The 26489-nt window shown below is 41.5% G+C and overlaps 1 protein-coding gene across 4 annotated transcripts in view; it reads left to right on the top strand.

Annotated features, from left to right (window-relative positions):
- Positions 1-26489, top strand: part of LOC137355313 (cGMP-dependent protein kinase 2) — a 63157-nt gene that overhangs the window by 16266 nt on the left and 20402 nt on the right. For 3 of the 4 annotated variants that reach the window (XM_068020301.1, XM_068020300.1, XM_068020304.1), the window contains exons 10-14: positions 5879-5977; positions 8745-8895; positions 13719-13855; positions 21376-21465; positions 24897-25038. In XM_068020301.1, the coding sequence (XP_067876402.1) occupies positions 5879-5977; positions 8745-8895; positions 13719-13855; positions 21376-21465; positions 24897-25038 (619 nt within the window). The remainder of the gene's footprint in view (positions 1-5878; positions 5978-8744; positions 8896-13718; positions 13856-21375; positions 21466-24896; positions 25039-26489) is intronic. The other variant, XM_068020302.1, reaches the window with a different exon arrangement.

Raw genomic sequence — 26489 nt, 5'->3', positions numbered from 1 at the left:
TAATGTTGGTGAGAGTGATACTGTTTTACAATTCAACAAGATTCCTGATTTTCAAATTACCTTACATTGAATCATAGAATCATACAACACATTCAACCCATTGTGACTGGGCTAGCTCTTTGAAAGATCTATCCAATTAGTCCCACTGTCCTACCCTTGCCCCATAGCCCTGCACATTTTCCCTTCCACTATTTAGCCAATTCCCTTTTGAATGTCACGATTGAAACTGCTTCCTACACCCATTCAAGCAGCACATTCCAGATCGTAACAATTCCCCCCACTTCTGTCAAACAAAGTGAACAGTGATAGCATAGGAAAACTGCAAGGTGATTGGTTGGTGAGTAACTGTTGTTAGGGAGTATCAGTAAATAGCCAGGTTAATACACTACTGTTAGGGTGTGCGTGTAAATAGCTGGGTTACAGCGTCACAACAACTGGCAGATGAAAAAAGAGTAAAAATTAAGTATTAATAATAAGGAACAAGTGAGTAGCTGGTGAGTTTTTTTTGAATAAGGTTTATTTTAACTAGTAAACTGTATTGATTTTTAGTAGGATTTATTAATAATTCTATGGTGTTGTAGTATTGGTAAGGTTTCTTTTAGCAGTAACTAAGGGTCAACTAATAAATAAAGGAATGGCGGGGATGCTTCAACCTCGAGACTGCACCTCCTGTGCGATGTGGGAGCTCGAGGATGCTTCCTGTATCCGAGAGAACCATTTGTGCAGAAAGTGTTGTCAATTGCGGCAGCTTGAGCTCTGGGTTTTGGAACTTGAGCAGCAGCTGGCGACACTGCGGTGCATTCATGAGGATGAGAGCTACATGGATAGCACGTTTATAGATGTGGTCACCCCACAGCTTAAGAGTATGCAGGGAGAGGGGGAATGAGTGACCACCAGGCAGTCAAAAAGAATCATGCAGGTAGTGCAGGAGACCCCTGAGTGCATCTCACTCTACAACAGGTATTCAGTTCTGAATACTGACGAAAGTGATGCTTCACCTGGGGAGTGCAACCAGAGCCAAGTCCATGGCACCGCGGGTGGTTCAGCCGTACAGGGGGGTAGAGGGAAGACTGGAAGAGCCATAGTGATAGGTGATTCAATAGTCAGGGGAACAGACAGGCATTTCTGTGGTCGCAGACATGAATCCAGGATGGTGTGTTGCCTCCCTGGTGCCAGGGTCAAGGATGTCACTGAGCGGCTGAAGAGCATCCTGAAGGGGGAGAATGAACAGCCAGCAGCCATGTTCCACATCAGAACCAACGACATAGGTAGAAAGAGGGATGTGGTCCTGCAGTCAGAATTTAGGGAGCTAGGTAAGAAATTAGCAAGCAGGCACAAAATCAGAAATAAAAATGGAAGGCAGAATATTAATGGATGAGTCTGGAAGACAGAGGAAACAAAGGTTAGAAAATAAAAGAGAGGTTGGCAGTGCTCAAGGGTATCTATTTCAATGCAAGGAGTATAGTAAATAAAGCAGATGAGCTGAGGTCACAGATAGACACGTCGCAATACGATATCATAGCTATTACAGAAACATGGCTTAAGGAGGGACAGGAATGGCAGCTCAATGTTACTGGTTGCAGGGTTTTCAGACGCGATAAGGAGGGGGATAAGAAAAGAGGAGGAGTGGCAATTTTGGTCAAGGAAAGTATTACAGCTGTGAGGAGGGATGATATGTTGGAAGGTTCATCAAATGAGGCCATATGGATTTAGATAAGGAGCAAAAAAGGGGCAATCACACTGTACTATAGTTCCCCAAACAGTCAGAGGGAGAGAGAAGAGCAGATATGTAGGAAAATCTCTGAGAAGTGCAAGAACAATAGGGCAGTAATAGTAGGGGATTTTAATTACCCCAATATTAATTGGGATAGATTTGGTGTGAAAGGAATTGAGGGAGCTGAATTCTTGAGGTGCATTCAGGAGAAATCTTTTTGCCCAGTATGTAGCAAGTCCAACAAGAGAGGGGACAGTTTTAGACTTAGTTTTAGGAAATGAAGATGGGCAGGTGGAAAGAGTGGCAGTGGGAGAGCATTTTGGTGGTAGTGATCATAATTCAGTCAGTTTTAACATAATTATGGAAAAGGACAGAGATAGAACAGGAGTTAGAGTTCTCATTTGGGGCAAGGCCAATTTTACTAAACTGAGGAGTTCAGCGAAAGTGGATTGAAAACAGCTACTTGAAGGTAAATCAGTGTCAGAACAGTGGGAAGCATTCAAAGGGGAGATTCAAGGGGTTCAGAGTAAACATGTTCCGACAAAGAAAAAGTGTGAGACGGCCAAATCTAGGGCCCTATGGATGTCAAGGAGCCTACAGGGTAAGATAAGGCAGAAAAGGAAAGCTTATGTCCGATACCCTGAACTCAACACGACAGAAAGCCAAGCGGAGTATAGAAAGTGGAGGGGTGAAATCAAACAGGAAATTAGGAAAGCAAAGAGAGGGCATGAAAGAATATTGGCAAGCAAAATCAAGGTGAACCCAAAGATGTTTTGTCGATACGTTAAGTGTAAGAGGATAACTAAGGAGAGAGTAGGGCCCATAAAAGACCAAAACGGTAACCTATGTGTAGGGGCGGAAGATGTTGGTATGATTCGTAATGAATACTTTGCATCTGTCTTCACAAAAGAGGGGGACGATGCAGATATTGTAGTTAAGGAGGAGGAGGAGTGTGAAGTATTGGATGTGATAAACATAGGGAGAGAGGAAGTATTAATGGGATTAGCATCCTTGAAAGTTGATAACTCACCAGGGCCAGATGAAATGTACCCTGGACTGTTAAAAAAAGCAAGAGAGGAAATAGCAGAGGGTCTGACCATCATTTTCCAGTCCTCACTGGATACAGGTGTGGTGCCGGAGGACTGGAGAATAGCTAACGTTGTACCTCTGTTTAAAAAGAGAGCGAAGGATAGAACGAATAATTACAGGCCAGTCAGTCTAACCTCAGTAGTGGGCAAATTATTGGAATCTATTCTGAGAGACAGGATAAACTGTCACTTAGAAAGGCACAGGTTAATCAAGGATAGTCAGCATGGATTTGTTAAGGGAAGATCTTGTTTGACCAACTTGATTGGATTTTTTGAAGAAGTAACAAGGAAGATAGATGAGGGTAGTGCAGTTGATGTGGTCTACATGGATTTTAGCAAGGCTTTTGACAAGGTCCCACATGGCAGACTGGTAAAAAAAATCAAATCCCATGGGATGCAGGGAAATGCAGCAAGGTGGATACAAAATTGGCTCAGTGGCAGGAAACAAAGGGTAATTGTTGATGGGTATTTTAGCGACTGGAGGGCTGTTTCCAGTGGCGTTCTGCAGGGCTCAGTACTGGGTCCCCTGTTTTTTGTGGTATATATTAACGATTTGGACGTAAATGTAAGGGGCAAGAAGTTTGCGGACGACACAAAGATTGGTCATGTGGTAGATAGTGAGGAGGATAGCTGTAGGCTGCAGGAAGATATTGATGGTCTGGTCAGATGGGCAGAAAAATGGCAAATGGAATTCAACCTGGAGAAGTGTGAGGTGATGCATTTGGGGAGGTTAAACAAGGCAAAGGAATACACGATTAATGAGAAAATACTGACCAGTGTAGAGGAAGTGAGGGACCTTGGAGTGAATGTCCACAGATCCCTGAAGGTAGCAGGACCGGTCGATAAGATGGTTAAGAAGGCATATGGAATCCTTTCCTTTATTAGCCGAGCTATAGAATACAAGAGCAGGGAGGTTATGCTGGAACTGTATAACACATTGGTTAGGCCACAACTTGGGTACTGTGTGCAGTTCTGGTCACCTCATTACAGAAAGGATGTAATTGCACTAGAGAGGGTACACAGGAGATTTACGAGGATGTTGCCAGGACTGGAAAAATGCAACTATGAGGAAAGATTGGATAGGCTGGGGTTGTTCTCCTTGGAACAGAGAAGGCTGAGGGGAGATCTGATTGAAATGTACAAAATTTTGAGGGACCTGGATAGAGTGGAGGTGAAGGGTCTATTCACCTTAGCAGAGAGGTCAGTGATGAGGGGGCATAGATTTAAAGTGATTGGTAGAAAAGTTGGAGGAGAGATGAGGAAAACTTTTTCACCCAGAGGATGATGGGGGTCTGAAACTCACTGCCTGAAAGGGTAGTTGAGGCATAGACCCTCAACTCATTCAAAAGGAGTTTGGATATTAACCTCAAGTGCTGTAATCTGCAGGGCTACGGACCAAATGCTGGAAGGTGGGATTAGAATAGGTGGATCGTTTTTCAGCCGGCACAGACACAATGGGCCCAGTGGCCTCTTTCTGTGCCTTAAACTTTCTATGGTTCTATGATTCATTGTTCATCTGCCAATTAACTTAAATCTGTCCTTTGGTGACTGACACTCCTGTTAGTGGAAACAGTTTCTCTCCATCTAAACCACTCATCATTTTGAGCAAATCTATTAAATGGCCTCTTAACCTTCTCTGCTCTAAAGCGAACAGGGCCAGTTTCATTTCAAAATGTTGGGCTGAATGTTATGAGCTCTCTGGCAACAGGGGGTGGGCGGGTGGGGGGGGGGGCCCGGAATATTCTTCCAGGAGAGGCCCGCCACGACCTCTGACACCGAGAAGGCCCTGCCATATTTTACTACCGGCTGCTCGGCAGTGGGACCTTCTTTTTAATATTAAAATTAAGTTTAAAATATGCAAATTAACTTACCTTGTCCTGGCTCGGTGGCCCTAAACCAGACATTGGGGGGATGGGAGAAAGGGCCTGCAGCTTTTATTAAAATTTTGAAATCACATTTATAAAAATGTCCCTTTAAAAATTAAAATTTCCTCTAAGGGCTTGAAGTCCTTTAAAAATGGCGCCTGCGCCTTTGCGTTGGCGCCATTGCTGAGAACGCAGCGGCCGCCACTCTACGTCATCGGGACCGGCCATTCTGACCCCTTCATTTAATTGAGCCCCCACGCGAAATATCACAGGAGCTCAGCAATGGCGCATCCACGTGGGAAGACCAGCGATATCGGAGCACACCGCCCCGCTCATAAATTTCAGCCGTTTAATCTCACATGAATTATGACAGCGATTCAATATAAAAGTGTTAATTATTCACAATCTGCATTGACAAATAGGCTGATGGTGGGAATGAATGAATGAAGAGTTGTTGATGCCATAAAGACAGATAGGTAAAGAGCCATGCTGAGGGATTGGAATCTGGTTTCAGAGCTCCAGTGTTAATATAACAACAACAGGACACCTTCTGCCAACTTTTCAATCCCAATTAGATTGCCAAATTGAAGATTAAAATTTGATTCTATTCAACATAATAAAATTAAACTATTTTCAACTCTTTTGTATTCTCATGCTTAAACTTTGTGAAACTTTTCGTCCTTACCCTTCCCTCTCCTTTTAATTAGTAATTAACAATTATTGTGCCTTTAAAGGGTACTTAGATTTGAGGTGACTTGGCTTACCTTTCCGTGATGATTTTAGTTCATATGTAACACACAATTACAACAACTTCACCCTCTTCAATGCAGTCCAATGGTGAGGCAGATGGTGAGATGCTGCTTTCACAAAGCTGATGGTAGAACAGTGCTACTGTTGGATTTTCACGGTGAAGCATGCATCTGCCCCTCACCTGAAGTTACTGAGGTGTTTGCACATCTATAACAAGGAGCACCATTGTCCTCACTGGTATTTTGACAGCAAATTAAAGCCGTTACCTTTAATACTTCATAATGTAACTGAGAGCATCTGGCAATGATAATATTGAGAACATTTTTCTGCACATGAAATATTATTGTAACCTTCAACTATGCAGTTTTGTTGTAATTTCACAAGCGAATTAGCATGACTAGATAAAAGTTTTTTTTTAATTGTGTGAGTCAATTTAAATATGCTTTAAAATATGCCCCCAGCATCTTTAACCAGATGGTTGGCACCTACGAGGAGTTACAGACGTACCTGAAGGAATACGTTGAACAATTGTCCCTCAATGATAAGAAGAGAAATGAAACGTCAGTATTCTCCAAATGTGTGAATCATTTCTAATTTTACAACTTCAGGTTGGATCACAACTTTGCTGATTTGTTGTATTCGTTTTTCACTGAACTCGTGTATGCAGGTGCTGTGTATTTACAGCACGTGTAGGTGTCAGCACATGTGTAGCACATGTTACAGTACATGTGTAGGTGTCAGCTGTGACTCACAGTGGGTAGCACTGTAGCCTCTTAGTGAGAAGGTGATTGGTTCGTTGGTTCAAGTTCCACTCCGCAGATCTGTGCACAAATTGTAGGCTGGTACTCCAGTGCAGTAGTGATGAAATGCTGCACTGTTGGAGGTGCCATCTTTCAGGTTAAACTGAGGCCCTGTCTACTCCCACAGGTGGATGTAAAAGATCCCAGTGAACTATTTGATGAAGAGCAGGGGAGTTCTTCCAGTGCGTACTGGTTTTGTTTCCTTAAAACGGTGTCCCAAAAATACTTCAGCAAGATATCCCATCCTCTCTTCAAAAGCCTTCTTAAAACATTTCCTCTTGGCCATGTCTCTCATTGAAACATCAAAGATGCTCAAGGGGCTTGAGAGGGTAGACACTGATATGCTGTTACCCGTGGTTGGGGACTCTAGAAGATGGCGAGATAGTCTCAGGGTAAGGGTTGATCATTTAGGACTGAGATGAGGAGAAATTTCTTCACTCAAAGGGTTGTGAATCTTTGGAATTCTCTATCCCAGAGGGCTGTGGAAGCACTGTCATTGAAAATATTTAAGGCTGATGTCTCAGGGAATCAAGGGATATGGGGAGTGGGTGGGAAAGTGGAATTGAGGCAGAAGATCAGCCATGATCGTATTGAATGTGTAGCAGGCTCGAGGGGCTAAATGGTCTACATGTGTTCCTATTTCTTATGTTCTTATTTCCCCCACCCCCTGCAAACATTCGCAGCTGATATACAACAAGAGCTATATAATTGCAAATGATTATATTCCAACCACAGGTTTTAAGTTCACACAAAATTCTCCACTGATTATTTTTTGTTCCTACCTCAGAGTAGGTTTTTTTTGATTTAAAGAAACGCTTAAATATTTCAGACCTATGAAGAAAGACATTTTTGTTCTGTTGAATAATTTTTAATGATGAATACAAGTATGAATATTTAATGTTTAACATAACATAAAATGATAATGAGGCATTTACGCTTGTTCTGAATAATCGCCTGCAAACCATAAATGATCTGAGCTAAATACTAGTGATTGATTTTATAGTGAAACATGCTGAAAACTCACCAAGTATTGTGAAAACTGAAGCTGTGACAGACACTGACCTTTTCATTGATGCTGTATTTACACTGAGAGAGTTCTTCTACTCCACTTGTTATTTGTTGTGTAATTAACAGTCATTTAATATTGCCAAAGATCTCACAATGTACAGAGGACATTCTCCCTTTCTTCATCCATTCTGTACCCTGGTAGTCCCAGAGTGTTTTTAAAAAGCGTGTATTTAATAATGACTGATACCTACTGCAAGTGTACTTCCCGTCTTTCTCTTTAAAATTATAAATGTTCTGTAGTCAGTGTTATAATTTGTTGCAATTATATTGTAGTTTCTGAACGCAGATAACAGACTGGGCTTATAGGATAACTTCAAGACTTACACAGAGAGCCACTCCCAGACTAGTGTTGTACTGCATGTGCTGTCAAACCCGAGCTGTGTGAGACATCCTCTCCCAGGGGATCTGATGTCTCTTACCTCCAGGGTTAGGTTGGGACCCCTTTTGGGAATATTACACTCCATCTTGTATATACTGGAAAAAATGGAAACTGCTTTGCAGGGATCTGCGTGTGTCCCTCGACTGCTCCATCTCTACTACTTTTGATTTCTTTCACCACCTCAATTGTCAGCAAAAACAAATTCAGTGGAGTTTAGAAAGTAGATGTTTATCACTAATGTGGGGGACGCACCGACACTTCTCCAGATTTTTTTTTAATATTCATTCGTGGGAGTGGGCATCGCTGGTTAGGCCAGCATTTATTGCCCATCCCTAATTTCTCATGAGAAGGTGGTGGTGAGATCCTGAGCTCCTGACCATTGCCAGATATTTTTGGGCGGGTGTTAATTGAAGCCAAGGTATTGACTGAGAGAGGGGAGGTCTGAGGATAGTGCTGGCTTTTGTTGCACTCTCTGAAACCCGGCCAACTGGATTGGAAGATGAACAGAGAGAAATTCAGCCCTTTTATTATTAATAAACTCAGGTGGAAACCAAAGGCTATAGAAAAGGACATAATCAAGGATGATTTAGATCAAAACTACTCACCTTGATGAGCAAAAATTACACATAAAAACAGTAAAAGCTGTAGTTTAACTCAAGTATCATATTGAAAATTAAATCCAAATACTGTAAAATAGATGCATTTTATTTTACAAGAAATAGTTGTGAGGTAGCAGTCAGTCAATTCCTTGTAAATGCAATAATGGGTCAATGTAAACAAATTGTACTATGAAAATGCTCATTGATTCCTGATTGCTAACTCCAGGTAAACTGATAAAAGAGAAATTCATAAACCAAAATGTAATGGGTTGAAGGTATTCACTTTCTGATTTGCAGAGATAATAACCACGTACAGTTTCTATTGGTTGTGAGTTTATACAAAGAGATTGTTCCAGATGTTGCCTGATGTTTGATGTGATGATTGCCTTTGATTGCTTTATATTACCAAGACAACAGCCGCTGTTTCTTTCCCTCACTTCACTGTCTCCGAGTGTAAATGGAATTCTTTTTATACCCCAAGGCCACTCATGTTTGCAGTCCAGTCGTCCTCCGAGTGCAAAGAGATCATGCGGCTAAGGGAAAAGGTTGCCAGGTTTTCAAACTCTTGCCCTTTCAAAAACGTTGATATCATTGCCACCCTGGGCATGGGAGGTTTCGGGCGTGTGGAGCTGGTAAGTGGTTTTGGAAGGAAGATGATGGAGGATGGAGATGGATCGATGTAGAATGATGCTGTTAATTGTAAAACTAGAAACATGCTATACAAGAATATCCTTGTGCCAGTTCAGTCAGTTGAGATATTTGATGAGGATTATTATGGGTTTATGAGGGCACCATCACTCAACTTAAAAGGAGAGGTTTAAACAGAAGTTCATAATCAATGCAAAACTATGTGGGATCGCACTTTGTTCTTGTACATTATTCACCCACCCTCTTTTCAGCTTTAAAAGATGCTTAACACACTTACATCCATTACAAGACATTACACACTTACATCGATTGCTTCAAACCAGTCTTAATTTAAAGAGAGGTTTGTGTTTAGATTTCCTAGACCCTTTTTAGGATCTTTAATAAATGTAAGGGGAAGGAAACTATTAACCACTTGATGTTGTTTTGGTTTTAAATCCATACCCAGAGGTGAAGGCAATGTTGTAATACAACTAATCATTGCTTTTGTTTCTAAGTTAAGCCATTAGCCATGAGGTAGTAGATGCGTTGGTGTTAATTTTTCAAAATTCGCTAGATTTTGGAAATGTTCCATCAGACTGGAAAATAGCATATATAACCCCTCAATTCAAGCGGGGTGGGGGGGTGGGCAGGGAGGCAGAAAACAGGTAACTATAGGCCAGTTAGCCTGATGTCTGTCATGGGGAAGGTGTTAGAATTGATCATTAAGGAGGCTAAAGCTGGGCACTTAGAAAAACTCAAGGTACGAACAGTCAGCATGGCTTTGTGAAAGGGAGAACGTGTTTAACCAATTTATTGGAGTTCTTTGAAGAAGTAGCATGTGCCATGGTTAAAGGGGAGCCTGTTGACGTACTGTACTTGGGTTTCCAGAAGGCATTTGACAAGGTGCTACATAAAAGGTTATTGCGCAAAGTAGGAGCACATAGTGTAGTGGGTAATATATTTAACATGGATAAAAGATTGGCTGGCTGGCAGAAAACAGAGAGTATGCATAAATGGGTCCTTTTCTGATTGGCAAGATGTGACGCGTGGAGTCCCGCAGGGGTCTGTGCCGGGGCCTCAACTTTTTACAATTTATATTGTTACTACCAACTGCTCAAGTCAAAGCCCCCAATCAAAATATACGATTCTGATTGTGGTGGGAAAAATGCACTGTTGATTCAGTCCTGCCCCTCCACAGATCACTTAACATATCATTTTAAACTTTCCAAATTAAAGAAAACCACAGCCAAACTGACCATCTATTAACCCCCAAATGAGGCTAACCAAACCAGGTGTCTTTAGATCAACAAATTAACTGTTTAATTAGAAAAACTAAATTCTTAAACATTACTAAGATATAAACAACATTTAAAATAGAAAAAAAAATAGTGTCTTTGCAGAACAGTCTAAGGTTGCTTGCAGTCCTCACAGCTGTCCGATGGGGGTGAAAAAAGGTTCTTCGTCAGTAGAACAGTCCGTAGTCTAATTCAACAGTTGAATTCTCTTTTCCAGCTATGAATTTCAGCAATTAGAGTTCAGTAGTTAAAGGAATTTGGTTATTTTCTTTTAAGAATTTAATCTGGTTTGACATCAGAATTCTGAGAGTATAATAAATAGGATTTAAATAAACCAGGAGAGAGCTCTATTTTCCTTCAGTGGATGCTGGCAGACAGTCTGTGTGTGTCTCTGTTAACTGTGTCTCAAAAGCCAGTTTTTCAGCTAGTTTCAAATGTCAATCGGCAACATTGTATCTCGTGTCCTTGGTCCTGACTGGCTGTATCTTACGGCAATGAGAATGTATATTGGAAGCTGGCTGTATCCTACGGCAATGAGAATGCATCCTTTTACTCAATCCCTGGAGCTTGCTGCTTTAAAGCAGTACTGATCCTGTTACAGCCTTAAAGGCACACTGCATACTTCCCAGAAAAGAAAGAACTACAGGATCATAACAATATCAATGACTTAGATAAGGGGAGCAATTGCATGGTAGCTAAATTTGCAGATAATACAAAGATAGGTAGGAAAGTATGTTGTGAAGAGGACGTAAGGAACTTGCATACCGATATAGATGGTGTTACGACCAGGTGAGAAAGAGGTCAAGGGTTCCCTTTCAGCCTTCACCTGGTCTTACTGTAACAGGGTTTTATTATTAAACACCATAGAACCATAGAAAAAGTACAGCACAGAAGGAGACCATTCAGCCGATCATGTCTGCGCCGGCCAAATAAACTATCCGCCCAAGTAACCCCACCTTCCAGCACCTGGTCCATAGCCCCACAGGTTACAGCACCTCAGGTACATGTTCACCACTTTCCAATTATAAGGCAAAGATACCAGCAGAAACAGGCTTTCTTAGGTTTAAAGAAGAAAAGTTGAACTTTATTAAACTTAAACTCTAATTCATTTAATGCAACAGATACAAGACGCGCCCACACTAGCATGCATACGCGATACACACATGCAAGAGACAGAAAAGAGCAGAAGAAAAATAAAGTGGAAAGGTTTGAAGCAATATCTGAAGAGTTGTTGTTATGGTTCTTCGAGATCATTGTAGAGTCCTTGATTGTAGGTAGATCTTGCTTTTCATTGGTGCCCAGTATTCTTCTTAAACCTTGTTTGCTGGAGGACAAACAAAGAACAAAGAACAAAGAACAAAGATAATTACAGCACAGGAACAGGCCCTTCGGCCCTCCAAGCCTGCGCCGATCCAGATCCTCTCTCTAAACATGTCGCCTATTTTCTAAGCTTCTGTATCTCTTTTCTTCCTGCCCATTCATGTATCTGTCTAGATACATCTTAAAAGACTCCATCGTGCCCGCATCTACCACCTCCGCTGGCAATGCGTTCCAGGTGCCCACCACCCTCTGCGTAAAGAACTTTCCACGCATATCCCCCCTAAACTTTTCCCCTTTCACTTTGAACTCGTGTCCTCTAGTAATTGAAACCCCCACTCTGGGAAAAAGCTTCTTGCTATCCACCCTGTCTATACCTCTCATGATTTTGTACACCTCAATCAGGTCCCCCCTCAACCTCCGTCTTTCTAATGAAAATAATCCTAATCTACTCAACCTCTCTTCATAGCTAGCGCCCTCCATACCAGGCAACATCCTGGTGAACCTCCTCTGCACCCTTTCCAAAGCATCCACATCCTTTTGATAATGTGGCGACCAGAACTGTACGCAGTATTCCAAATGTAATGAGAGACTTTACTCTCTTGGTGTTCATGTGTCTTTAGTGGATTAAGAGGCTTGTGAGAAAGAGATGGGAGCAGACAGGAGCGATCTTCTCAGTCCAGGAGCAAACAGCTTTCTGTCCAAACAGTTTGTACAAATTCAAAAAATTCAAGTTGCCCAGCAGGTTAGTCATTTGACTAGCTGGTTTGACCATGTCCATTTGTGTATTCAGCCATTTTAGCAGTCAACCTGGAATGCGCGCTCCTCCACCTTCAATGTCTGGTGATCAAAAGTCCATTGTGGGTTTAATGTCAGGGAATGGCTGCTTTGTCCTTCCCAATCCCATCTTTTAATATGCAAATGTCTATTCCAGCCACGGCTGATCTGTTTAACAAGTTCAAGAAGGCAGCTCACCACCACCACCTTCTCAAGGGTAATTAGGGATGGGCAATAAATGCTGGCATAGCCAGTGACGCCCACATCCCATGAATGAATAAAATAAAATTAAAAAGTCCTTTCTTCACTCCAGTAACAGTTTAAAATCAATATTCATGACAAAATTAATGTGCCTCATGTATAATGTGGGAAAATGTGGAAGTTGTTCACTTTGGCAGGAAGAATAAAAAGGCTGAGTATTACTTAAATGGAGAAGGACTGCAGAACACTAAGGTGAAGAGGGATCTAGGTGTTCTAGTACATGAGTCACAAAACGTTCGTATGCAGGTACAGCAAGTAATAGAGAAGGCTAATGGAATACTATCCTTTATTATACGAGGAATTGAAAATAAAAGTAAGGATGTTATGCTTCAGTTATACAGGGCATTGGCGAGACCACATCTTGAATACTGTGTGCTGTTTTGGTCTCCTTATTTAAGGAAGGATGTGAATGCGTTGGAGGCGATTCAGAGGAGGTTTACTAGATTGATACCTGGGTTGTCTTCTGAGGAAAGGTTGGACAGACTGGGCTTATAAACTGGAGTTTATAACATCCTGAACATTCTTAACAAGGTGGATGTGAAACATATGTTTCCTCTTGTGGGGGGGGAGTCCAGAACTAGGGGGCACTGTTTTAAAATTAGTGGTTGCCCTTTTTGGACAGAGATGAGGAGAAATTTTTTCTCTGAGGGTTGTGTGACTTTGGAATTCTCTGCCTCAGAAGGTGGTGGAGGCGGGGTCATTGAATAATTATAAGGCAGAGGTAGATAGATTCTTGTTAGGCAAGGGAATCAAAGGTTATCGGGGGTAGATGGGAGTGTGGGATTCGAGACAAACAGATCAGCCATGATCTTATTAAATAGCGGAGCAGGCTAGAGGGGCCGAATAGCCTACTTCTGCTCCTAATTCGTATGTTTGTATGTTCATTACATAAGCATTTAAAAATGTTCCTTTGTCACCAGTATAGTTTCTCAGTAACTGATCTTCAATATGACACTTTGCTTGACTTTCAAATTCATTGCTTTCTGTTTAGTTTTCTGTTGATTTAAAATGTCAGCTGTTCCACCTGGAGTTTTGCCCCTGTAACCTGGTTATTGTCGGGTGTTTTATAGCATATGCTGCAGTTTGTGAACAAAAAGACACAAGTCCACCAGCCATTGCTTCACCTCACTTACAACAATGGCTATTAAAATGTGTTGAAAAATGCTTTGGTACACCAGGTGAAACTGAAGGATGAAGACACCACCTTTGCCTTGAAATGTATCAAGAAGAAACACATTGTGGAGACTCGGCAACAAGAGCATGTCTACTCGGAAAAGAACATCCTCCTTCAGACCAAATCCCAGTTCATTGTGAGGTACGTGAAACTTCATTCACAAGAGAGGGAAGAGATCATTAGGAATCAGCTGCATGCTCTTTCTGATTGTTCTCAAGATAGATTATTTATCGATTTTTAAGTGTGTGTGCATGCGTGTGTGTGTTGAGTGTGTATGTGTGTAGAGGTATGTGTATGTGTGTGTATAAATGTGTGTGCGCATATGTGTGTGAATATGTGTGTAGCGGGTATGTGTATATGTGTGTGTGTATGTATGTCAGTATGTGTGTGTGTATGTGTAGGTGTGTGTCTGTATGTAAGTATATGTGTGTGTATGTGTTGGTGTGTGTCTGTATGTAAGTATATGTGTGTATGTGTAGGTGTGTGTCTGTATGTAAGTATATGTGTGTGTATGTTTTGGTGTGTGTCTGTATGTAAGTATATGTGTGTGTATGTGTTGGTGTGTGTCTGTATGTCAGTATATGTGTGTGTATGTTTTGGTGTGTGTCTGTATGTCAGTATATGTGTGTGTATGTGTTGGTGTGTGTCTGTATGTCAGTATATGTGTGTGTATGTGTTGGTGTGTGTCTGTATGTAAGTATATATGTGTGTATGTGTTGGTGTGTGTCTGTATGTCAGTATATGTGTGTGTATATGTTGGTGTGTGTCTGTATGTCAGTATATATGTGTGTGTATGTGTTGATGTGTGTCTGTATGTCAGTATATGTGTGTGTGTATGTTTTGGTGTGTGTCTGTATGTAAGTATATGTGTGTGTATGTGTTGGTGTGTGTCTGTATGTCAGTATATGTGTGTGCATATGTTGGTGTGTGTCTGTATGTCAGTATGTGTGTGTGTATGTTTTGGTGTGTGTCTGTATGTAAGTATATGTGTGTGTATGTGTTGGTGTGTGTCTGTATGTAAGTATATGTGTGTTGGTGTGTGTCTGTATGTCATTATATGTGTGTGTATGTGTTGGTGTGTGTCTGTATGTCAGTATATGATTGTGTATGTGTTGGTGTGTGTCTGTATGTCAGTATATGTGTGTGTATGTTTTGGTGTGTGTCTGTATGTAAGTATATGTGTGTGTATGTGTTGGTGTGTGTCTGTATGTCAGTATATGTGTGTGTATGTGTTGGTGTTTGTCTGTATGTCAGTATATGTGTGTGTATGTGTTGGTGTGTGTCTGTATGTAAGTATATGTGTGTGCATATGTTGGTGTGTGTCTGTATGTCAGTATATGTGTGTGTATGTGTTGGTGTGTGTCTGTATGTCAGTATACGTGTGTGTATGTTTTGGTGTGTGTCTGTATGTAAGTATATGTGTGTGTATGTGTTGGTGTGTGTCTGTATGTCAGTATATGTGTGTGTATGTGTTGGTGTGTGTCTGTATGTCAGTATATGTGTGTGTATGTTTTGGTGTGTGTCTGTATGTAAGTATATGTGTGTTGGTGTGTGTCTGTATGTCAGTATATGTGTGTGTATGTGTTGGTGTGTGTCTGTATGTCAGTATATGATTGTGTATGTGTTGGTGTGTGTCTGTATGTCAGTATATGTGTGTGTATGTTTTGGTGTGTGTCTGTATGTAAGTATATGTGTGTGTATGTGTTGGTGTGTGTCTGTATGTCAGTATATGTGTGTGTATGTGTTGGTGTTTGTCTGTATGTCAGTATATGTGTGTGTATGTGTTGGTGTGTGTCTATATGTGTGTGCATATGTTGGTGTGTGTCTGTATGTCAGTATATGTGTGTGTATGTGTTGGTGTGTGTCTGTATGTCAGTATACGTGTGTGTATGTGTTGGTGTGTGTCTGTATGTAAGTATATGTGTGTGCATATGTTGGTGTGTGTCTGTATGTCAGTATATGTGTGTGTATGTGTTGGTGTGTGTCTGTATGTCAGTATACGTGTGTGTATGTGTTGGTGTGTGTCTGTATGTCAGTATATGTGTGTGTATGTGTTGGTGTGTGTCTGTATGTCAGTATACGTGTGTGTATGTGTTGGTGTGTGTCTGTATGTAAGTATATGTGTGTGTATGTGTTGGTGTGTGTCTGTATGTCAGTATATGTGTGTGTATGTGTTGGTGTGTGTCTGTATGTCAGTATACGTGTGTGTATGTGTTGGTGTGTGTCTGTATGTAAGTATATGTGTGTGTATGTGTTGGTGTGTGTCTGTATGTCAGTATACGTGTGTGTATGTGTTGGTGTGTGTCTGTATGTCAGTATACGTGTGTGTATGTGTTGGTGTGTGTCTGTATGTCAGTATACGTGTGTGTATGTGTTGGTGTGTGTCTGTATGTAAGTATATGTGTGTGTATGTGTTGGTGTGTGTCTGTATGTCAGTATATGTGTGTGTATGTGTTGGTGTGTGTCTGTATGTCAGTATATGTGTGTGTATGTGTTGGTGTGTGTCTGTATGTAAGTATATGTGTGTGCATATGTTGGTGTGTGTCTGTATGTCAGTATACGTGTGTGTATGTGTTGGTGTGTGTCTGTATGTCAGTATATGTGTGTGTATGTGTTGGTGTGTGTCTGTATGTAAGTATATGTGTGTGTATGTGTTGGTGTGTGTCTGTATGTCAGTATACGTGTGTGTATGTGTTGGTGTGTGTCTGTATGTCAGTATATGTGTGTGTATGTGTTGGTGTGTGTCTGTATGTCAGTATATGTGTGTGTATGTGTTGGTGTGTGTCTGTATGTAAGTATACGTGTGTGTATGTGTTGGTGTGTGTCTGTATGTCAGTATACGTGTGTGTATGTGTTGGTGTGTGTCTGTATGTCAGTATATGTGTGTGTATGTGTTGGTGTGTGTCTGTATGTCAGTATATGTGTGTGTATGTGTTGGTGTGTGTCTGTATGTAAGTATACGTGTGTGTATGTGTTGGTGTGTGTCTGTATGTAAGTATACGTGTGTGTATGTGTTGGTGTGTGTCTGTATGTAAGTATATGTGTGTGTATGTGTTGGTGTGTGTCTGTATGTAAGTATATGTGTGTGTATGTGTTGGTGTGTGTCTGTATGTCAGTATATGTGTGTGTATGTGTTGGTGTGTGTCTGTATGTAAGTATATGTGTGTGTATGTGTTGGTGTGTGTCTGTATGTCAGTATATGTGTGTGTATGTGTTGGTGTGTGTCTGTATGTCAGTATACGTGTGTGTATGTGTTGGTGTGTGTCTGTATGTCAGTATATGTGTGTGTGTGTGTTGGTGTGTGTCTGTATGTAAGTATATGTGTGTGTATGTGTTGGTGTGTGTCTGTATGTAAGTATATGTGTGTGTATGTGTTGGTGTGTGTCTGTATGTCAGTATATGTGTGTGTATGTGTTGGTGTGTGTCTGTATGTAAGTATAGATGTGTGTATGTGTTGGTGTGTGTCTATATGTAAGTATATGTGTGTGTATGTGTTGGTGTGTGTCTGTATGTCAGTATATGTGTGTGTATGTGTTGGTGTGTGTCTGTATGTCAGTATAGATGTGTGTATGTGTTGGTGTGTGTCTATATGTAAGTATATGTGTGTGTATGTGTTGGTGTGTGTCTGTATGTCAGTATATGTGTGTGTATGTGTTGGTGTGTGTCTGTATGTAAGTATATGTATGTGTGTATGTGTTGGTGTGTGTCTGTATGTAAGTATATGTGTGTGTGTATGTGTTGGTGTGTGTCTGTATGTAAGTATATGTGTGTGTGTATGTGTTGGTGTGTGTCTGTATGTAAGTATATGTGTGTGTGTATGTGTTGGTGTGTGTCTGTATGTAAGTATATGTGTGTGTATGTGTTGGTGTGTGTCTGTATGTAAGTATATGTGTGTGTGTATGTGTTGGTGTGTGTCTGTATGTAAGTATATGTGTGTGTATGTGTTGGTGTGTGTCTGTATGTCAGTATACGTGTGTGTATGTGTTGGTGTGTGTCTGTATGTAAGTATATGTGTGTGTATACGTGTGTGTAAATCTATCTCAGTTTACATACAGTCTGCCAGCTGTGGACACGTTTCATTAGTGAATGAGACCTAATTGGATCCAGATGTTCACTGCACCAAGTGATTCGAGTACTATTTTGGCACTTTTGTGAGAATCAATCACACAGCATTAACCCATTTCCTAATGATCAATTTGATACTTCAGGCCAATGTAATTGTTGTGCATTAATGAGTAATCGAAAAGCAAAATACTGCAGATGCTGGAAATCTGAAATAAAATCAAAAAGTGCTGGAAATACTCAGCAGTTCAGGCAGCATCTGTGGAGAGAAAAACAGAGTTAACGTTTCAGATCGATGAGCTTTCGTTAGAACTGGAAAAGTTAGGAATATAACAGGATTTAAGCAAGTGCAGAGACAGGAAAAGGCGGGGGGGGGGGCGCTGGTTATAGAATGAAAGGGAAGGTCTGTGATGGGGAGGAAGGCAGGAGAGATTAAATAATAAAATGGATGATGGAGCAAGGCAAAAGGGGATGGTAATGGGACAAGTAGAGGAACAAAAGATAGGTTTAGAAGAGGTGTAAATAGGTTTGGAAGAATCATCAACAACAGAACAGCTACTGTCTGAAAAAATGGGAGCAGCAGTTATGATCTGAAATTGTGGAACTTGATATTGAGTCTGGAAGTTGAGGTGCTGTTCCTCAAGATAGATTATTTACCGATTTTTAAGTGTGCTTGCATGCATGTGTGTTAAATGAACCTTCATTGCAACAGTGTAGGAGGTTGAGAACAGAGAGGTCAGAGTGGAAGTGGGGCGGACAATTAAAATGACAGGTGATCAGCAGCTCAGGGTCACACTTTCAGACTAAACACCAGTTTTCCGCAAAGCATTCACCCAATTAACTGGGTAATCCAGTTGTCTGACTTGCTCTGTAATCTGTTGGACCAAGGAAACTGCAGTTGAGGATTGGCCAGACAAATTATCACTGTTGTATAAGTTCTGTTTCATTGCATTTGATAATGTTCCACCTAAATGCAATGCTTTCAAAAAATAGCTGCTTTACTCCTGCCCTCCTTCCAACCTACACTTTGGTCTCGGTGCCATCTCAACATTAAATCGCTCTCTCCCTGATTAATGTGCTACAATTTTTAGCAATTGAAATGGTGACAGTCCCCTTGAGATGAAGCTTTTCTGATTTTAACATGTATTCACCCAGCCACCTGCTGCCTTGTGCTATAAGACTGTTGTTGCTTAAATCGAATATGGGGCATGTCATTATCAGATGTCACCAAAAAATCCAAGCATTTCTGATGAAAATGAATTGTCTGTTTATCTGGCAGCGCAAAAATGAATTGATTTTCAAGGGCTGTGAAACAAAGATGACAAAACCTTCTGTTCCAGCTGCCTGTATAAGAGCAGACAGGAGTCTTTTATCATAGAATATTTTAGAATAATTTAAAAATAAAAGATTTGGCTACAAAGCATAGCGTAAATACTTATTCTTATGGAAAGATAAACATCATTTCGTACTGATTTATTTTGAGTGGCGTGTTATCAATTCACGGGTTGTACTGGATGTTGCGTTTTTCTACAATGTTTTAATCAGATCAAAGAAAGAACTTGCATTTATATAGCATCTTTCAATATGAACAGTGATATATTTCCAAGTGGGGATGGTGTGTGTGGGTGACGTAGAGGAGAACTTGCAGGAGGTGGTGTTTACACGTGCCTGGTGCCTTGTTCTTCTAGGCCGTGGAGTTCATAGGGTTGGAAAATTATCTAATTTCCATTAACTGACCCATTCCCCAGAGCTCAGTTCTGATAAAAGTTCATCAACCTGAAACATTAACTCTGTTTCTCTCTCCACAGCTGCTTCCAGACCTGCTGAGTATTTCCATCATTTTCTGTTTTACCCCAAAGCTCTGTACTGTCTTCAAACACATTCCTCCTTCATTACAATAATCTTCTCATTCCACCCTATCCATTCTTTTGCCAGATAAATTTCTGGTTATAACATCCTTAGTCTGAACACATGCCGAGAGGCAGCAATGCTAAGATTCAACTGGTGCAGTTATTTCCTTCTTGAGCTCTCCTGAAATCTGTTGTTCTGAGTCTCGAGTTACTCATATTTATAGTAGACATCAGTTGATGCAAAGTGAACTTGCAATCTGAACACAACTTTCTTGAACGTTTATCTGAAGGTGGTACCTCTAATTATTATTGAAGAAGTAGCAATCACTGAGATCCGCCGCGCCGAATACTGTCATTGTCTGATAAAGGTGCTTCACTGCTTTTCAACTTTCCATTTCTCTCTTCTGCTGTTTTCCTGCTTTTTCACAATGTCATTGAAATTTTGAATTAACAAAGGGTTTTAGAATGTGTTAGTTTGGTGGAGTTGGGATTTTTTTTTCCAGGGGTGTAATTACTTCTTTCTTCTATGTAGACAGCATCAACAACTTGCATTTATATAGCGCCTTTAACATAGTAAAACATCCCAAGACACTTCACAGCAGCATAATCAGACGAAAATTGACACGGAGCCACAGAAGGAGATGTTAGGACAAATGGCGGAACAAACTTGGCCAAAGTAGTAGGTTTTAAGGAGTGTCTTAAAGGAGGAGAGAGAGGTAGAGAGGCAGAGAGGCGTAGGGAGGGTATTCCAGAGCTTGGGGCCCAGGCGGCTAAAAGCATGGCCACCAATGGGAGGTGAAGGAAATGGAGGATGGCAAGAGGTTAGAGTTGGAGGAGTGCAGAGATCTCAGAGGGTTGTACGAGGTTACAGAGGTAGAGAGGAGCACGGTCAGGGAGGGATTTAAATACAAGGAAATAATTTTTAAATCGAGGCATCTAGGAACCAGGAGTCAGTGTACAGCAGCAAGCAAAGGGATGATGGCTGAATTCTGAAAGCAGGTTCATCACTTGCATGAATTTTATTTATTTTCTATTTAAGCTTTTAATTATCAATAAAATCTCTTTGAAAATTTTCATACAATTTTAATTCCCGTGTTTGCAACATAGGAACAGGAGTGAAATGAAAACAGGAACTGCTGGAAATACTCAGCAGGTCAGGCAGCATCTGTGGAGAGAGAAGCAGAGTTAATAAAAACAGACAGTGCTGGAAATACTCAGCAGGTCTGGCAGCATCTGTGGAGAGAGAAGCAGAGTTAACGTTTCAGGTCAGTGACCTTTCATCAGAACTGGAGAGGGCAATTCAGCCTCTCAAGCCTGGTGTCAGCAGGAGCAGCCTAAGCTTCAGGCGAGAGCCAATGTCCATAGTTCTCTGCATTACAAAAGAGACTACACTTCAACAAAGTACTTCATTGGCTGCAAAGCGCTTTGAGATGTCCGGTGGGCGTGACAAGCGCTATATAAATGCAAGTCTTTCCTTCTTTTCTTTTGATGAGAGAAGGCAGACCAAGTGGGTGTAGGGGTTGGCAGGGGAGGGGGGGGGCGGGGTGGAGCTCGGGGAGGGGAAGGAACCGGGCGCCCTCTCTCACTGCAACAGGCTAACCAGTCAGAATCCAACATCGTTTCTGAAGGACACCAAAAGAAAATGAAACTAATTATTGTAACTCACAGGGAAAAGAACAGGCTTTGCTGTAAGGCATTAACAAAATTAATGTGGAGAGAGTCTGACCTTCAGCCTGTTCTCTTTCATAGATTATACCGAACTTTTCGAGATTCAAAGTATGTGTACATGCTTCTGGAGGTGTGTCTGGGTGGAGAGCTGTGGAGCATCCTACGTGACATGTGAGTGTAGGTCACATGTTTTATCATGCATTGAATACAAATAATATGTATCAAAGTCGCAGCTATGTATAAACAAGCAACTAAGGGTAGAATGTAGCTGGAATACAAAAGGAAGGAAGTATTGTTTCATTTGTACACAGCCTATCTGAAGTAACTGCGTTCAGTTCTGCACACGCAACTCAGGAAGGATATGTTGGCCCTGGAAAGAATGCAGTGCAGATTTGTCAGAATGATACCAGGATTTGAAGAGTGAAATTAGGAGGACAGGTTGTTTAAACTTGGCTTGAAATCCCTTTCGAATTTAGATGGTACAGGGATGATCTAATTCAGGTGTTTAAAATGATGAAAGATTTTGATAGGGGTGGTTGAAGTGAAACTATTTTCTCTGGTGGTGGTGGGGGGGGGGGGCGGTGGAGTCCAGAACAAGGGGGCATAAACTTAAAATTAGCACCAGACTGTTTAAGAGTGAAATCAGGAAGCACTTTCCACACAAAGGATAGTGGAAATCGCCAACTCTCTCCCCCTAAAGGCTGTGCATGTCGGGGGGACAATTGAAGCGTTCAAGACTGAGATCAATAAATTTTTATTAGCTAAAAGTATTAAGGGATTTGCATTTTACACCTTTTAATCAATGTCTGGTTGTTGGGGTAAATTAGGTCATTCACGCCTGACAGTAACAAATACTAATAATGACAGTGTTACAGTTGAGTACACAAGGGACAACGATGGGACTTTGCTATTGAACAGGACTGCAAGCCAATTGGGATCCAGCGATAGGTTGAACAATCCCGACTCTACGGTTGTTGAAAGCACCAAACTGAACAAGAGGCTCCCGCAAGGTAAATCCCCCCCGCCCCCAACCCCACCTGGAGCAAAATCTCTAACCGTGGGATCAAGGAAACCAAGATTTATGGAGCAGGCATTGAGACACAAACTGCCTGAGGAGAGGCAGCTGAGCTGTTAACCATCACTTTCACATTAACAAAGTGACAAAGACCTCAAACCTGGCACCAACCTAATGGTCTACAGGACCGCAGTGTTACCTGCCCTCCTGTATGTGTTGGAAACATGGACACTGTTTCAGACACATGAGCAGATATCTCAAAGCCCTGGAGAGATATCACCAGTGGTGCCTCCACAAGATCCTACAAATTCAGTGGCAGGACAGGCACTCCAATATCAGTGTCCTCTCTCAGGCCAATATCCCCAGTATCGAGACACTGGTCATGGCCAGTCAGTTATGCTGGGCAGGTTACATCGTCCGCATACCTGACACCAGACTCCTGAAACAGGCTTTCTACTCTGAGCTCCGTCACAGCAAGAGGTTACCAGGAGGGCAGAGGAAACACTACAAGGATGTCCTTAGAGCCTCCCCGAAAAAACGTGACATCTCACTGATTCGCGGCAATCTCTTGCCCGAGACCACCCAAAATGGTGAAGAAGCATCCGTGACAGTGCCAGCCAGTTCGAACAACGTCGATATGCCCAGGCAGCGACCAAGTGCAAACAGCAGAAGGAGTGTTTGGAATTTCCAGCATCCCATTCACTCACCTGACCAAACACCGCCTGCCCCACCTGTGGCAGCGTGTATGGATCCAGAATTGGACTATTCAGTCACCTAAAGACCCACAATCCTGGAGTGGAAGAATGTCATCCTCGTTCCCGAGGGCCTGTCTAAGACAGAAGAGAGTAATAATAATGAAATGGGATGAAGATTGCCAGGGAGAAGATCATATTCTATAGCTAGATTAGTGGGAGCAGTTCTTTGGGCCTCCTTATCTCGAGAGACAATGGATACGCGCCTGGAGGTGTAAAGTGACAGATACCCTGAAGCCACTGTACCTGTGGAGGAGTGAATGCATCATTTTATACCATGAATTCCTTTGGTGGTGACGAAAACAAGGCAAATCCTGGTAAGTGCCTTGAAGTAAATGTCAAGGTCAAAATGAACAGTGTTTCTCAATCCATGTAAAATACAAAGGAGGTGAATTCCCGTTTGGCAGGTTTCTTGATTCTTTCCTATAACTTTGTCAGAATCTCCACAGAAGCACCGATCAATCAATGTAAAGGCCTTTTCTCCCGGGGTTTCCACATATCTTCTGCAAAGCTTAAGGTGAATGATCGGGAGAACTCCCATGGAGATATGACCCCTAATGTTCACCAGCTGATACACATTTGGCCATTTATAAAAGATATAATGTAAATCTATTTACTGTTCTACTCTGATGTATATTCGAGAGTTCCAGAAATTTATCAGTTCATTATATCGTCTTCAGGGTTTTAGATTTTTTTCTCTATAGGTGAGTCTTAACCTCCAAGTATTTTAAGATGAGTGAGTGCAAGGAACAGCAGCATGACCTCATCGTCCAGTCTCTCTACCTTCACACTTGCTATACAGCTTGTTTAAGGGAGCAAACAAGCCACCAATAACAACAACATACACTTATAAAGCAAAATCCTTTAAAACTCTTCACTGTCAGGGTTGGGGCCCAAGCAGTCAGGGGGTATGTAAAGGTGTGGGCGAACGGGTAGGCTATAAGGAGGTCATTAAAAATGCAACCAGTTGGATGGGTTTAGCTCGAGAATTCTCAATTCTGAGGAAAAGGTGGTTGAAAGCTCAGCCATAGGAAGTAGAGGAACAAATGAACTTGCATTTCTGTAGCGCCTTTCATAACATCAGAACGTCCCAAAGCACTTTACAGCCAATTAACTACTTTTCAAATTGCAGTCACTGTTAATGTAGGGAACACAGCAGCTAATTTGTGCAAAGCGAGATCCCATAAACAGCAATGAGACAATGACCAAACTATCTGCTTTAGTGATGTTGGTTGAGGGATGAACTCGGTTGAATTGTTACTTCACAAAATTCATTATTTTCTTTATTATATTTACTGCTGCTTGTGCTGAATAACTGACCTTCCTGGCAACCAAACTGAGATCCAGTAAACGGGGACACGAGTTCACTTTTCTACACCTTCGGGCTTTAGATTAGGGGCTCCATGAAGTTAGGATATCCTTGAAACTGTTTCTGAGGATTAAATCCCAATCGTACTGCCGCACAATTCCAGATTGTTGGGCATTGCATTGCATGTATGTGTGGTAAACAGCAACAGAGACCTCTAAACAGGGTTTAAACACAAGGTTAACACTGACATCCATCAAATGTGGACACTTGTCCTTGACTAATTGAACCGCCAAAACCATTCTGGGTTAATGGGCACTCCGATTTCGACCACCAGATACTATAGCCAGAGACTGATAAACCCGCTAACAGTGACAGATGCAAACAATGCTACAACAATGACTTGCATTTATATCGTGCTTTTAACCTAGTTAAAATGTCCCAAGGTGCTTCTTCGGAGCAAATATCAAACAAAAAACCTAAACTTTCTTTGCTCCTGCCAAAGCTGAATTTGTACATTCATTTGCAGGTGCTTCTTCGATGAGTCAACAGCCCGGTTTTGTGTTGGGTGTGTTGTTGAAGCCTTTGATTATTTGCACAATCGAGGAATCATTTATCGGGATCTCAAGCCGGAGAACTTGCTGTTGGACACAGATGGATATGTGAAAATGGTATGTCCAAAGTACTGTACCTCCCACCCTGCATCTGAACACTATATTCACTCCCACGTACCAAAGAGATTCAGCCTCCTTCAAACACTAACCTGTGGAGGGATCTCTTATTGATACCAGCACTTAAGGAAAAAGGTCATTTGAAGTTATGGTTTGCCAACTCGGGTTGGTCATATTCCTGGAGGTTTGGTCACTAAGTCTCCTGCCTCCAAATGCCCCAGTGATCAAAGAGCTTTTTGCCCCATCTCCAATATTTTAATAAGGTAAGTGTTCAGAGAGAATGAGAAATACACAATTTATTTTAATGACCCTATAATATTTCTCTTGGATTTGCTTGCACCGTGTCTGAGAGATTAATCTTCAATTTCTAGACACCAGAGGGTAATCCTAGAGGGGTTGGTAACCCCTATATTTTCAGAAGTGAGCAGATTTCACCAAGAGTTTTAATTTGCAACAGTGAGAAAGATTCGGCGTTCAGTTCCACGTGTAGTAACCAATCAGTTGCCATTTGCGGTGTAGACAGGAGCATTTGCATTCCTACTACAATTAAATCACTCTTATGTCCGTTCGAAACGTGTCTCGGAGCTTCCAGGTAACTTCTGATCATTTGCTGTGCAGAATTTGACTCTGTGTTGGGTTTCCACCCCACACAGTGTCAAACCCTAGTGATGTGCGAATGCCTGTTTTAGGAGGTTTTGCATTGCTCTCCTCCAGACTGCAGACAGGAAGTAGTTGCAGAATCACAGCAGCACTTTCACATCCAAAAGCAATGCGATATTTGCAGAGGTTTCAATTTTTATCCTGTTTTCGCCCAGTGTTTCACAGAACCATTGATCCCTGAACAATCAACTCACAGCTTCACACTGACCATTTATGTGGGCAGTAAGCTGACCGGAGTATTTAAAAAAAAATAAAAGTCCTTAAAATCCACATTGTAAACAGAACACAGAACCTTTCATTGCCCAGACAATACAGTGAGTGAACATTAAAACCGCACACAGTGCAAGAGTTCTGTTGTAGTCTCCAATGAGTCTTTGTTTCTAAATTGATGGTGTAAATAAAGAGGAACTATTTCCAGTGGTAGAAGCATTGGTAACCAGAGAATGCAGATTTCAGATAATTGGCAAAGGAGCCAGAAGAAAGTTGAGGGAAACGTTGCTGTGGTTCGGTGGATCGTCTTTTCATCAGAAGCTTGTGGGTTTAAGTCTCACTCCAGTGACTTAATCACAAAGATCTGCACTGAGGGAGTGCTGAACTGTTGGTAGGTACAATGTTAAATAGAGGCTTTCTTAGGTGGCGGTAAGAGATCCTATGGCACTATTTTGAAGAGCAGGGGAGTTCTCCCTGGTGTCCTGGCCAATATTTATTCCTCAATCAACATTACTAAAACAGATTGTGGGAGATGGTTGTGGATAATTAGCTGCTGCATTTCCCACATTAAAACGGCGACT

This window comes from Heterodontus francisci, chromosome 42, assembly GCF_036365525.1.
Source record: "Heterodontus francisci isolate sHetFra1 chromosome 42, sHetFra1.hap1, whole genome shotgun sequence".
Classification (NCBI taxonomy): Eukaryota; Metazoa; Chordata; class Chondrichthyes; order Heterodontiformes; family Heterodontidae; genus Heterodontus; species Heterodontus francisci.
The sequence above is the reverse complement of the archived record's forward strand: the minus strand, read 5'-3'. Positions and strand labels throughout refer to the sequence as shown.